Genomic DNA, 13,577 nt, shown 5'->3' with positions numbered 1-13,577 from the left:
TTCGTGATGGTCAGTCGTCTCCAGCAATGGTTATCAGTGTATCCATGGCTTATTGTGTGTGTGTGTGTTTGTGTTTTTTTTTGTAGAGTTTGGGAAGCTCATTTATTCTTTTACCCATTGACTATTTAGTGACTTATTTATTCAACAGCACTCAAAAGACAGTAAACAACTCTTTATTTAACTCTGCTATGTACTATGTCCCCACCTGTGATTGGACCAGGAAGTAGAAAAGTAAGAAGCAGCACCTGCTTTGAAGGAAGTTAAAAGTTTAGTTAAGACTCAAGAACTCACACCACAGTCACACCAAGGTCCATGTGATGTAAGACTGAAATTTCAGAGAAAGGACAGTGAAGGGAATCAAGGCGAGTCTGATGGGGGAAGGTGGTGTTTGAGCTGCATCCTGACAGGTTTCCAGCTCTCGAACTGTGCAAAGGGGAGCAGGAAGGGCATTTCTGAAGGAGGGAACCGGAAGGTGCAAGAATGAGAAATTGTCTCCCTTGGGCCCTGTTTCCTTATCTGGAAAAGTATGAAAAGTGTGCTATAAGTTTTATGTTTTTCTGAAAGAGTATCACAGGCCCAAAAGACAAAAAACATAATCCATATTCTATAGAATTGAAATTTTGCCCTCTTTGAAAGAAAAGAAACAGAAGCATCTTTTTTTGGTTTATTCATAGATACTTCCTACCCTTCCTATCTTCTACAGCAATATTCTACTGGGTCAGTATTATCTGTAGGACTCCAGCTCTTTGGATAACAGGGGTTTTGGTGAAATAAACATTATATGGTCAAATAAGTGTGATGAAGACTGTGCTGATCAAAGTGAAATTACTATTTTACCGTCGGTTTACTCAGAGCCTGTAAGATGCAAATGTGCAGTCATGATTCCTTAAGCTGAGGGATGTATTTTGCCATGTTTTCCAAACTCTTTTTCTTTGGAGGACGTCTTGAAATGGGTTGTTTTGTTGAACTTACGTCGGAAAATGCTGCATTAGCTGATGCTAATTTTGAATACCATGATTATTATTTTACCTGTGAATGAAATATTCCAGGCATTTCTCAGTTCCCCATGCTGTTTGAGAAAGCAGTGCAGTTATAATGGGTTAGCAGACTTTTTTTTCAAGTGATTGAATTAGGGAATTAACAATTCTCATATACATTAACTCACTTATCTTCACAACAATCCATGAGATGGGTACTATTATTATTATTATTATTAATTATTTATTTCTTTTAGAGTCTCTTTGTTGTCCAGGCTATAGTGCAGTGGTGCAATCTAGGCTCACTGCAACCTCCTCCTCCCAGGTTCAAGTGATTCTCCTGCCTCAGCTGCCCAAGTAGCTGGGATTATAGGCATGTGCCATCACGCCTGGCTAATTTTTGTATTTTTAGTGGAGATAGGGTTTCCCCATGTTGACCAGGCTGGTCTTGAACTCCTGGCCTCAAGTGATCCACTTGCCTGGGCCTCCCAAAGTGCTGGGATTCCAGGTGTGAGCCATCATGTCTAGCTGAGATGGGTATTATTATTATCTTTGCTTATGGATAAGGACCTTGAGGCACAGGGGCATTAAATCAATTGCCCAAGGTCACACAATCATTAGTGGTAGAACTGAGATTTGACCTGAGTAGTTTGACTCCACAGCCTGGTCAGGCAACCACTGCCTTGTGTGAGCTTGGGAAAATCATCTTATTTCTCTGTTCTTAATTTAATTCATAATAAAGTGGGGGATAATAATATCTACGCTAACTCCCTCCCTGAGTTATTGTGAGATATCAGGAAAAAACAAAGTTATAAAAGTACAGTAAAATTCAGTACGGCTATTAAAACATTCAAATGAAGATGAAGAAATACACTAGATGGCTTATTTCTTTAATTGCAAGGAGTTAAAAGCCACAATTATCCAATTGTCCTTTGCCTGTGCTTCATTATGAATATGCTCTTACTCTTTTAAGGGATATATATATTTTAAATTTTTATTTATTTATTTATTTTGAAACAGGTCCCCCTCTGTCATCCAGGCTGCCGTGCAGTGGCATGATCATAGCTCACTACAGCCTTGAAATTCTGGGTTCAAGCAATCCTGCACTTCAGCCTACTGAGTAGCTGGGGACTACATGCGTCCAGCACTATAGCTGGTTAATTTTTAAAATTTTTCTTTTGTAGAGATAGAGGTCTCACTATGTTGACCAGGCTGGTCTTGACCCCTGGGCTCAAGTGATCCACACTTCTTGGCCTCCCAAAAGATTTTTTTTTTTTTTCTTTTAAGATGGAGTCTTTCCCTCTCGTCAGGCTGGAGTGAAGTGACACAATCTCGGCTCACTGCAATCTCCGCTCCCCCACCCTCCAGGTTCAAGTGATTCTCCTGCCTCAGCCCCCCGGAGTAGTTGGAATTACAGGCACCCGCCACCACGCCCAGCAAATTTTTGTATTTTTAGTAGAAATGGGGTTTGCCATGTTGGCCAGGCTGGTCTTGACTCCTGACCTCACGTGATCCACTCGCCTCAGCCTTCCAAAGTGCTAGGATTAGAGGCGTGAACCACAGAACCCAGCTTAATTTTTGTATTTTTTTGTAGAAACGGGGTCTCACTATGTTGCCCAAGCTGACAAAGAACTTTTAAACACAGTTGAAACTGTACAACTATAGAAGGTGCCACCTTGTGAATATCTGGAAAAACTAAAAAAGTTAAAATGGCAAAAGCTCAGAAGATTATCGGGTGTCCTATGGCATGCTAGTCTTATCTAAAGCACCTTTCTGGATTATCTGATTTTTTAACGATTTGTGCCTTATAAAATCTTGCAGCTATTTTCCAACTTGGTAAGCTGTAGAAAATTCATAGGAATGCCAATAATTCTTGTCCATAGAGATATAAATGAATTTTGCCTGGTAGAAGTGCAATTGCTCTTCCACCACCCTGAGGCCAGTTCTGCATTTATTATTTATAAATTTTTATTTTTATTAAAACAAAAATTTTTTTTCATTTTTTAAATTTTAAGTTCTGGGGTACATGTGCAGATCTTGCAGGATTGTTACATAGGTATACACATGCCACGGTGGCTTGCTGCCTCCATTCCCCCGTCACCCTTCTCCTAATATTATCCTTCCCCAATCTCCCTACCCCTTGCTATCCCTCCCTTAGCACCCCACCCACAACAGACCCCAGTGTGTGATGTTCTCCTCCCTGTGTCCATGTGTTCTCATTGTTCAACACCCACTTATGAGCGAGAACATGTGGAAAACAAAATTTTTAAGACAGAGTCTTGCTCTGTTGCCCAGGCTGGAGCCCAGTGGTGCGATGTCAGTTCACTGCAATCTTCACCTCCCAGGTTCCAGAGATTCTTCTGCCTCAGCCTCAGCTGGGATTTATAGGGGTACGCTACCACACCCGGCTAATTTTTTGTATTTTTAGTAGAGATGAGGTTTCAGGATGTTGGCCAGGCTGGTCTTGAAGTCCTGACGTCAAGTGATCTGCCCGCCTCAGCCTCCCAAAGTGCTGAGACTACAGGCGTGAGCCATCAAATCAGGCCAATTGTGCGTTTATTAATGCGTTCATTTCAGCATTCCTGATTGCCTATATATGAGCGTGCTCTTTGTGTTTTCCTCTGAACAGGGTTAGCCTCTTACTGGTTTCCTCATTCATTAATGAATAAAACAAAGTCTTTGATGTATGTGCATTTTATATTTGTAGGGAAGTCATGATTTTACTCTTTTAAAAACAATTATCCTGTAACAGGAACCCTTTGAACAGAGGCTAACAGGCCACCCTTGATTCCTGCTGTAGAAAGAATTTCTTACTCCAGACCCCAATGGTCCTTTTCAGATTTCTAACGTGAAGGGTTGTTCATAGCTCTGCCTCTCTCAAAAGACTCTATTTTCCTAAAGCGCAGGGACCTAACTGTCGCCACCAACAAAAATGTTTTAAGGGCAGGGTGTGGTGGTGCACGCCTGTAAGTAATCCCAGCACTTTGAGAGGCCAAGGAGGGCGGATCGCTTGAGTTCGGAAGTTCCAGACCAGCCTGGGCAACATGGAGAAACCCCATCTCTACAAAAAATGCAAAAATCAGCCGGGTGTAGTGGCAGACGACTGTAATCCCAGCTACTTGGGAGGCTGGGAAGGGAGGATGGCTTGGGCCAGGGGGTCGAGACTGCAGAGAGCCATGATCACACCACTGCACTCAATTTGGGCAACAAAACGAAACTCTGTCTAAAAAACAGACAGACAGCAAGCAAGCAAGCAAACAAACTAACCAACCCACCCCCAAACTCCCCCAAAATATCTTAAGGTAAGGAGGTGGTAGTGTTTCTGATCGACTCGTCTTTCCTAGTATGACCACCAGGGAGCGCAAAAGCCCTCCCTGTACTAAGTGGGGGCCACCCCGCCCGCGAGGGCGGCTGGCAGAAAGCCGTGCGCGGGACGCGAGAGAGGACTAGGGCCGGGACTCGCGGGGCCGGCTCAAACAGCCCGACCGCATCTTTATGATGCGGAAGAGGTCAGCAGGGAGCACGCACCCAGATAGCAGAAGAGGGCAAGATACTGCTAGAATGACAAAGACATTTACGGCCTTTTCACCTGAAAACCCAGAGCAGATCCTATTCTTGAGAATTAAATCTTCGGCTCGCCAGACCCGTTTGTTGAGCTCCACTCTGATGAATGTGTCATTTGTTCCCAAGAAGACAAATTGGGTAGGGAAAAGAGGGGGAGGCGGGGAGAAGACAGGATAAAGGGACGATCTGCTTTTCGGAAGCGGAAGCCGCCTGGGAACCACCTGCGCACCGCGCGGGCTGCGAGGAGGGCGAGCGCTCCAGTGCAGAGCCCTGTATTTTACAGCTCTTCCTCGCTCACAGGCTTCACAGCAAACTACGAAGTGGGCATCATCTCCAATTTACAGACGCGGGAACGGGGTCCTCTTGAGAAACTGTACTTTCCCAAACGTATGCAAATTGTGAGTGCCCAGTGTCTCCACTGGCACCAACAACATGAGCTGCTTACGTTTCTCGGAGCGGTCCCCACTTCCAACAAGCAAAAGATCCACATTCTTTGACCGCCCCGAGCCGTCCTGCATCTCCAGATCTCCAGGTCTTTCCTCGTGACACCTCCTCCATCCCCCCACTTTCACTGCGAGCACCCCAGAGGCTGATTCCACTCCTCGGAATGCCTTCCCCCCGGCGGGTTATTTTTAGAATACTAGACTCACACCCAACCACATCACATTGTCTTGAGTTATTTGTTTTCGGGAGCTTGTCTCCGCCTAGCAACGGGTCTGCTAAGAACTGGATCGTAGCGCGGAGCCGGGCCAGACAGGCGCTCTTGCTCTTCCTCGGCCCTGCGGCGGGATCCGCCGGCCCAGGGGCCTCTCCCCGGACTCCACGCGTGTCTGGAGGGCTCTCGGGTTAGGGAAGTGGTGGTTGGAGACGCCCCGGGCGGCCGGGCGGTGGCGGGGCGCGGGTCCTTTAAGAAGGAACGCGGGGCGCGGCCAGGTAGGGGCGGGTCCCGGGCGGATCAGCGCTGCGCCGGCGCCTGCCCGGGAGCCGGATTTGGAGCGCGCGGCGCCGGTGGGGGCGGAGGGGCGGGGCGGTGGGGCTTCCAGTGGCCTCGGACGCTCCTCCTGGCTCGCGTCCGCCGCCCGCCGCCACCTGCGCCTCCAGCTCCTTCGCCCCGGCGGGCCTGGCCGCCGCTTCCGGCAGCTCACCTGGGCCGCGCTCACCTGGGCCGCGCTACCTGCCTGCGGGCGCCTGGGCTCCAGGATGAAGGACCGGCTGGAGCAGCTGAAGGCCGTGAGTGTCGCCGCAGGCGGGGGGCTGCGTGGGAGAGGGGCTTCCTTTTGCTCCCCAGGTCGAGGCTGGAGGGGGCCCGAGCCTGAGGCCTGCCCTCCCCAAATCCCCACCGCTTCCCGCGCCGGTTCCGCACCCTCCCCTCCCCTCCCTCACGGGGTCATGTGCCCGGTGATTCATCGCTAGGCAATGATTTTCCTGAACGCCTCTAATCCTCCCACCCCGCAAGCTGGACAGTGTCTGTCCAGAGCTGGGTCTCAAGGAGGGTGCTTGGGCCCGGCAGGGCTCACCATGAGGTCAGGGGTCCCTTCACCACCTGCCCACTGCTGCCTGGCATTACGCCCAGGACCAGCCTCCTCTCCCTTTCCAGTTTCCCTCCTGAGGGGCGCCAGGTCTGGCTACCTCTCCCCCCAGGGAGCAGCTCAGAGCTCCCTGGTGACTCTGGAGCTGTGAGGTGGTCACCTGCCGGGATGGGTCAGCTCCTCTCCAGCTGGTGGTTCGTAATTGTTATCCTCGCGTGTCGTTGTCCCCCATCCCCGACCGTATCTTTTGGAACAGCTGTGTAGACTGCCTCCCGCCCTGCTGCCCAAAAGCTGTAAAACCTTAGGCTACTTACTGAGTCTCTGTTTCCGTATCTGTCACATGGGAGTGATCATACCCTAAGAATTTGTTGGGAGGATCAGATGATACAAGGGAACTTGGTATAGAGAAGGGTTAACGCAGGGGGTTTTAAGACAGTTATTCATTGAATCATTCAATACGTAATTATTGAGTGTATTCTTTGAGGAGGTCCAGTGCTAAGCCTTGGAGATTCGGTGGCATAGGTTCTACCTTAATAAAATTAAAATATAGCCCTTGACACTCAAGAGTTTGGTCCATCTACATTGGAGCTCGTCACAACTGTAGCAGCTTAGGTCTCAGTCTAGCCACGCAGAATCGGAATCTAGTTGTTCATCAGTTTTCCCAGGTGACTCATGGGCACATAGTTTGGGAAGCACTGGACTGGACTAGAACTGGGGTTGCCTCCTGGCTCCACCGCTTACTGGCGACCCCTTAAACTCCCAGCCTAAGTTTTCTCATCTGTAAAATGGGTGGTTGTAAGGTCTAAAAGCAACAGAACATGCATAAGAACGCTTTTATGGTGCATGGCACGGGGGACTTAATAAATGGCGAATATTATGCTAGTGATTGTGAGTGCTCTTTGGAAAATGCAGAGTGTTTGATGATGTTACAAGAGTTTATCCTTTTCCTGCCTTGCTTGGATGAGACCTTCATGTCTGTTTCACCTGTTCTGGGTAACAGGGCTGCGGAGGAGACAGAGAGCTGGGGAAGTGAGAGAAGCAAAGGGACAGTTGTCTGTTGTGGGAATGGTTTCTTGCCTCAGGCTTGTTCTTAGTCATCTGAGCCTCACAGTGTCCAGGTTACTGATCGAGAAGAATTTATTGCCCCTCTTTTTATAGATGGGGCAACTGGTGCTCACAAGGTAGGAGGGATGCCCCAGGACACAGAGCCAGCTAGGGTATGACCAGGAGAGGAACCCAGGTTCCTGACACTCTCCATGGTGCTCCTTCCCTTGAAGCATGCTGACTGGGGAGACAGAAGGAAAAGAAGAGCATGGTTTTGACAATCTCTCTGTGTTGGCACACCCAACCATAAAAAAAACAAAACTGAACAGCAGACTCCTCCATTTGTTAGGAAATCCATTTCCACAGGAAGATACTCCACGGCCCCTTTTCAATAGCTCATTGTCAACCATGAGCAAAGAGTCTTAACTGAGCTTTGAGTTCCAAGAATACATTTAATTTGCCTGGGAAACCTGAGCAAGTCCCTTTGTTTCTCCTTGGTGCCTCATGGTTACCCTCTGCAAAATGGAATTAATGATGGGTTTCCTCCCTTTCCCTCTTGGGGATGTGGTGAAAGTGAGACTGGAGATGGTGGTGTTATTATGGGAGGATTGTTCTGAAATCACAGGGTGGCTGCCCTAGCGTTTTGGAGCAGATGCATGGCAGCTCGGGACAAAGGGATGTAGGTGATAGGTCACAAGACTCTGATCACTGTGTTTCTTTGTGTCACTTAACTTCTCTGCTTCTCAATTTGTCCTTTGTACAACAAGGAATTTAGTTGATCTCAGAAGCCCCTTCTGGCGTTATTATAGGTTTCTGTGAAGACTGTTAAGGTTTACGTGGATTTTGGTGTCCAATTCACCTCCTCTTACCCCCTCTTCCCAGCTGGACTCCCAGGGATCAATCTCACTGAAACAAGACATGCATCTTCTCCCTGATTTCCACTATCAATGAGAAGCATTCGTTAACCTATATGAAACAAATTTCACATCGAGCAGCCTATGCAATCTCTTTCTGTGGTGTTCATTCTAAACCCTGGGGAGGCGGGGTGGTAACTGCCGCCCAAGAGCTGGAGAGCTTTCCTGCCTGAGACTGGCTTTGCTGTGGGTAGATACAGGGAAAACATGTGGGGCTGATGGGTAGAAATGAGGAATCTGTAAGAAAGCATTTTTAGTGGACAGAGCTGCCCAAGGATGGAGTGGATGGTGTACCCTCCAGCATGGGAAGGAGGCAGGAAGGTTGTTGGGATGTTGAATGTTGTAGGAATTTGAGCATCCCTTGGAGGGGAGGTGAACCAGGAGATACAAGGCCTTCACAACCTTGAGAATGCGTGGTTTTATAAAATGATTCATTGTCTGTGAGCCTGTGGTAAGGCTTTGAAGTTTCCAGGGACTGAGACCTCAGAGTAGCCCCTGTAAAGTGGATCATCACCCTTTTCCCATAGGATCATTGTGAGAGTAAAATGAGATAATCTGTGACAGTCACCCGCCACTGTTATTGTGAGTTCCCTTGTCTTGGCCTGCTGGTAGCAATGTCCACACAGAAGCGCATCCTTTCATGAGGCCATGGTCACATACCTGACTTACCTGATGTCATTTCATCTCATCTCTTACATTTCTCTTCCTGGTAGGCTCTGTTGACAGGCTGTTTCTTCAGTGACAGAGGACAGGCTTGCCGGGAATGTGCAGTGTCTCCACCCAGCCTATCTCAGGACATGGTTCTCTCTGATTTCTCAGCAGCTGAACTTTGAATCTCCTGAGTCTAGTGATCTTTTGCCTGGCCCTGTTTTCATTCAGCAAACATTTACTAAGTACTGAGTACCTATTGTGCGCCAGTCCTCACACTAGATGGTGGAGTATAGTGGTGATAAACACATGTTCCTGGCCCTTAGAAAGTTCACGCTTGGAAGAAACAGAAGAAATAGACATGAGGATACCATCCTTGTGATAGAAGCAACCACAGGAAGACCCTGTTGTCCAGTCCTTGGAAGATGGGAGATGGGCATGAGGCTTTGGGTGGGTTCCCGAGAAGAAGTAATGCTTGAGCTCAGCTGCTTCTTCCAGCCCAGTCTGACCTCTTCAGATACATAAAGGTGTTTGGAGATATGTAAGGCACCCTACGTACCAGATACGTAAAAGTTCCTTGTCTTGAATCCTCTCAACCCTGCAAGGGAGACTGGGTTTTTATGTTATTCTCATTTTACAAGTGAGGGAATTGAGGCTTAGCAAGAAAAGCAAGGATCCTAGATTTTCTTAATCACTTTCCCATTGGTGTATAAACCATCAAGAGCATATAAAACTCAAGGGAGCATCAGCAGAGTCGCTGGGGTATGGTACCTGCTGATCACCATGGTCAGAACTTTGTGACCTCCATGTGCCCCACATCCTGCTGGCCATCAAGTTTAGGTAGGATTATACACAGTCCTGGTATCGAAGGGTAAATAAATGGTCACGTAGGGAAAACAGAGACATGTGGTACATGACAAGAGGACCAACAGTAATCGAAGGGCGATGATGGTAACGGAGAAGCCAGTGGGGTGTGGAATAGAGGTTGAAGGCTTTGGGCCCCCCTGGAGACTCATCTATAGAGGACTAGATATGACGTGGATGTAATGGCACTTTGAAGACCAGCACCAATAGGAACACGCTAATGAAATCGACCACCTGGGGCTCTAAAGGCCACACTGACTTTTTACTCTCTCTGTTCTATCTTGTTTCTTACTCCTTCCTAAATGGCTGTTGTTGGCCTCCTTCCCCACTGGAAGCTCCAGGATCTTTGTGGAATCATAGTTCCTTAGGATAACATTGTAACCCCATTAGAAATGTGGAGCTGTGTACTTCCCCTTTAAAGCTTAATTTGTTAATAAATATTTATTGAGCCACTTTTATGTGTCAGGTGCTTTGGATCATAACTGAACCTTAACATACCAATCTGCTGTTTCACTGGGATTCTGTCCTTTTCTAGTCATAAAATTTCATACAAGTCAGGATTCCTGCCTCCCCTCTTCTCTGCACCTGGGAGGATTCATTCTCTGGGAGAGCGGTTTTTCTGTGAGCAGACGGGAAGCAGAGTGGAGAGTGATGGGGATTGAGTGGGGATTACAGCTCCATCAGCCGGAGGCCAGAAAATGCTTGGGTGAGAGAAGGGGATTAATTTTATTTTTATTCCTGTGAGTGTGGGGGAAGTTGGGGGAATTCACAGGAACTAAGGGGGCGGGGGACACTTGTTCATGTTGTCCTCTCTCTCCTCCAAAGTGTCCTCCCTGCCTTTGTCAAAATTTCTACCCGTCTTCCAAAACTCATTCTTTATAAGAGGTGTTCTCTAACTGCAACCTAGAGTGCTCTCCTCCATTCTTGTAGCTCTCATGGGCTGCATGTTGCTTTGCAGTGAGGTATTTTTTTGGGGGGATTACCATGGAGTGGGTTTGAAACCACTGTCCATTGCTTTTTATAAGTTGGACTCTTTGCCATCTAGGTCCTTTGTCTTTAAGGTCGATGTTTCTAGTACTTCTTGTCACCATATCAATTATAATAACTGATCATTTATTGAGGAGCTGCTAACTATTAGAGAGACTTATGCTGCGTACCTTACATACCTGGTCTCTAATTCTCTCAACCCTGCAAAGCAGGGGTTTTTATATTATTCTCATTTTGCAAGCAAAGGAATTGGGGTGTTACTCTCATTTTTCAAGTGAAGGAATTGTGGCTCAGATCTGACTGAGATTCCCATCTGGGAAGTAGTGAGCTCAAGAGTTGAACGTGTGTGTCTTGGTTTTTCGTGTCACCTTACACTGTATTTGATTGTCTCCCTAACCACACTGTATGCCCCTGAGGCCACAGCAGTTATGATCGTTCTGTGGAGCCCCAGTGCCTAGCACTCTGCATGATAGGCGTATATTAAACTTTGTCTGTTAGTTGATCAACAACAGCTTGGCCCTAACACATCCTTTACTCATTATTACAACTTATTTTTCTTGCTCCATTCCCTGTGGGCTGGTGAAACTTTACCTACCTGAGGTGGAACATTTACTGAGGGAACCCATGTATTTGCTAATGAAGCCAGAGCTTACAGGTCCATCCCCAAGGACAGAGTTCCAAGGCTGCTAACTATACCTAAACGCCTAGCCCAAGACAACATGGAAGGTTGCCCTTATTTAGAAAGATAGTGAAGGAGAAGATGTGGCTGTCATGGTGAACATTTAGCTACTTCATTTTTCTCCTGGTAAAATTCTACATATCTCTTACTCTCCGTTCCAGTGTCATCCAGCTTCCCAGGCTGACAGCACTGACCGTGCCTTTCCTCGGACCCCACAAACTTTATTTTTGGCGGTGTATGCAAAGAGCCACATGGTACTGCAATTTCAGATATTGCTGGCTCTGTTAGGTCCTACACTCTGGGAGGGCACAGACCATGCGTGTTACATTCTTTCTTCTACCTTCTCAGCCCAAAGCCTGTAAAGCCGTAAACCAAACCATCCCGTCGATGAATGGGGATATTCTCTAACTGTATTTACCCGCAGATTCCGTCGTCCCTGAGGGGCCTTATCTCCAGCCACCTTTACGTTAGGCCCCTCTGCAGCTGCCCCCACCCCATCCCCTCTCTCAGGGCAGCCTGCTTTCTGGCATTGGACCATTTCCATGGCAACCTTCCCCAGTCTCTATCTGGAAACTGAGCGAAGTTCAACCCCCCACCTAAAGAGATGAGTGGAGCAAACACCGTCTGGGTATGTTCAGCTCCCTGGGTTAGGACAGTCTGGTATTGCATCAGGATTTTTTTTTTTAAGTAAATTTTTAAATTTTAGGCTACTTCTAGATTTACGGAAAAGTACAAAGATAGTACAGAGAGTTCCTGTCTAGTCCTCCCCTGGTTCCCTCACTTGTTCGCATTTTACACTACGGTGTACACTTAGCAAAACTAAGGGACCGATATTGGTAGATAACTATTCAGCCAACTTCAGACTTCATTTGGGTTTCACTAATGTCCTCTTTCTGTTCTAGGATGCGATCCAGGACACCACATTGCATTTGGTTGTCACGTCTCCTTAGCTTCCTCTGGCCTGTGACAGTTGCTTAGACTTTCCTTGTTTTTTGTGACCTTGTCGGCAGGGCTCTGGCATCTGTTTTCTAGTGCCCTGGAAGCACGTTTCCTGTGGCCGGTGCTACATGCTACAGCTGGGGTGGAGGTGGGGCAGCCGTTAAGAGGCATCACTCCAGATGGCTGAGGACAAAGGCCCCGCAGTCAGCTGCCCAAGCACCCCCCAGCTCAGGTGCCCACTGTCCGCAGGCTCTTGGGCAGGCCGCTTGGTGTCTTTACACTTTAGTTTTCTCAGCTGTAAGATGGGGAATGGCCCCAGAAGACCGGCCTAGGGATGAACTGTCATGGTCACTAAAAGGCACACATCTTAGAAGGATCCTCACTCAGCACATGTTGAGTGTTCCATGAAGGCTACGTGTTGTCACTGTTAAGTATTCTAGAATGACCGTGAGGGGGCGGAGGCTTGTGGCACAGGGGCTGAAAGGAAGGGTTGGAGAGAAGGCTGAGGATGGAGTAAGACAGTACTAGTTCCTTTCTTCCTCCTCTCTGTGTCCTTGAGAACTGAATGCCATGGTGGGGTCCAGAGTCCAGGACAGGAGACAGGGGAAGGGAGAGGAAGTCAGAGAGGGAAGAAGTGTGGGGTAGAGAAGGAAGGAGCTAAGGATACCTGAGATCTTCAGGAGGAAGAAGGTCTTCCTTGAATGGCTCCTGGGATGAGAGAGAAAGCAGGAAGAAAGTGTGATCTTCTCACCCTGAATGACCTTCTTGTAGGTTTCCTTTGGGTAAATACACTCATTCATCAAAATTTCTCCCAGGAGTCACTTCTGCCAACATTCTCTAATAAGCTTCCGTCTTCCCCAGGCTTGACCTTGAATTCAGGCAGGGTTGGGCACTGCATCTTCTCTTGGGTGTAGAATTCCTTGGGCTAAGCACTGTCATCATGTGTCATGTGCTGGTGTATTACGTGAACCGTTGCTTGGCATATGTTAGATGTGCAATAAATACTGCTGGATGAATGAATGAACAAATGAATCTGTTACTTTGCATGGAACATTGTGGCTGTGCTGATTGGTGATAGGACCCTGAGATGCCTCTCTGAGTTAATGAAGCAGAGAACATTGGATTAGACCACCCGGGGTTCTAATCTTGGCCTTGTTCCTTATTAACTGTGATGCTGGATGAATTAATCTTCCCAGCCACAGATTCCTCATTAGTATACATCTCCCTAGAGGGCCTCTTACCTCCAACTTCTTTCATTCTTGGGACTTTTTATTCTTCTTCTCTAGACCTACTTCAGGTCTGGAGAAGCAAAAGCATTCTTATATTTCCAAAATGGGTAAGCCTGGGAAGAACAATTATTGTATTAATTTCTAATTGTATCACTATCAGGAAACAGCTTATATGACTTTTGTTCTGTGAGATTTGGCATTTT

General features: G+C 47.4%; 1 protein-coding gene across 6 annotated transcripts in view; it reads left to right on the top strand.

Moving 5' to 3' along the window:
- The first annotated feature begins 4,457 nt into the window (after positions 1-4,457).
- Positions 4,458-13,577, top strand: part of STX3 (syntaxin 3) — a 50,181-nt gene continuing 41,061 nt past the window's right edge. For 2 of the 6 annotated variants that reach the window (XM_032283311.1, XM_032283313.1), the window contains exon 1: positions 4,458-4,679. In XM_032283311.1, coding sequence (XP_032139202.1) covers positions 4,473-4,679 — 207 coding nt within the window. In that variant the 5' untranslated portion in view covers positions 4,458-4,472. Of the gene's footprint in view, positions 4,680-4,741; positions 5,772-13,577 lie in introns of those variants that run through there. The other 4 variants (XM_032283312.1, XM_032283310.1, XM_032283315.1 and 1 more) reach the window with 4 other exon arrangements.

The sequence above is a fragment of the Sapajus apella genome, unplaced genomic scaffold (assembly GCF_009761245.1).
Source record: "Sapajus apella isolate SASKATOON/1434 unplaced genomic scaffold, GSC_monkey_1.0 scaffold14, whole genome shotgun sequence".
Classification (NCBI taxonomy): domain Eukaryota; kingdom Metazoa; phylum Chordata; class Mammalia; order Primates; family Cebidae; genus Sapajus; species Sapajus apella.
This window is presented reverse-complemented; position numbering and strand designations above follow the sequence as displayed.